The 687-nt window shown below is 36.8% G+C and overlaps 1 protein-coding gene across 1 annotated transcript in view; it reads left to right on the top strand.

Moving 5' to 3' along the window:
• The window catches only part of zcchc2 (zinc finger, CCHC domain containing 2), a 26,695-nt gene that overhangs the window by 15,165 nt on the left and 10,843 nt on the right, over positions 1-687 (top strand). The window contains exon 4 of the mRNA XM_016292100.1: positions 81-181. Within this exon, the coding sequence (XP_016147586.1) occupies positions 81-181 (101 nt within the window). The remainder of the gene's footprint in view (positions 1-80; positions 182-687) is intronic.

The raw sequence follows: 687 nt of genomic DNA, 5'->3' as shown, positions 1-687 counted from the left end.
GAGAAAGGAAAACTTGAAATCGCATTATATGACCCCTTTAAAATGCAAAGTGAGATAAAACGATCCCTCTGTCTCTCTAGCTTCCTAAGGAGCAGAGTCCAGATGGCTTTGAGAAGGGCATCGTCAGGTTACTCAGTCGTGGAGATCAATGTGAATCCAGAGAACTGGAGAGAAACCTCAGGTAAATCTCATCTCACTCTTAACTAGTGTTGAGAAACATTACTTGTAATAGTAATGTTGCATAATTGTGTTATGATAATATAAAAAACAGTTGCATCCTTACTTTTGCATTCCTTTTCCTCAGCTTTAAGTTGCTTAGGTTCTCTCTTTTTGGCTTGCATGGGTTTATGTTCAGTTTGATGCGCTATTCGCTGTCATCATAATCACATTATAGTCTTTTCTTGCAGCTGTGTCATGGGATAAATGAAGTTGTGCTGAAAGCATACTTTTCTGTGCAATTCCTAAATCTGAAAGTCTCGGTGCTAAACCAAAAACAACATTGAGCCATGCATAACTAGCATATTTTAAAACGATAAATACAAGTGCATTAGTTTTATTACACATGGAGAGGATTACAACTGCTAACCTAAACCTATTCAGAACTGTTTCCTGACTACAGATGTTCAAATGATATAGCATTAGGCAGATGGTTTTTAATTCTTCAGAGATTGAAAGATTTGGATCAAG

Source organism: Sinocyclocheilus grahami, unplaced genomic scaffold (assembly GCF_001515645.1).
Source record: "Sinocyclocheilus grahami isolate Dianchi unplaced genomic scaffold, SAMN03320097.WGS_v1.1 scaffold280.1, whole genome shotgun sequence".
Taxonomy (NCBI): Eukaryota; Metazoa; Chordata; class Actinopteri; order Cypriniformes; family Cyprinidae; genus Sinocyclocheilus; species Sinocyclocheilus grahami.
This window is presented reverse-complemented; position numbering and strand designations above follow the sequence as displayed.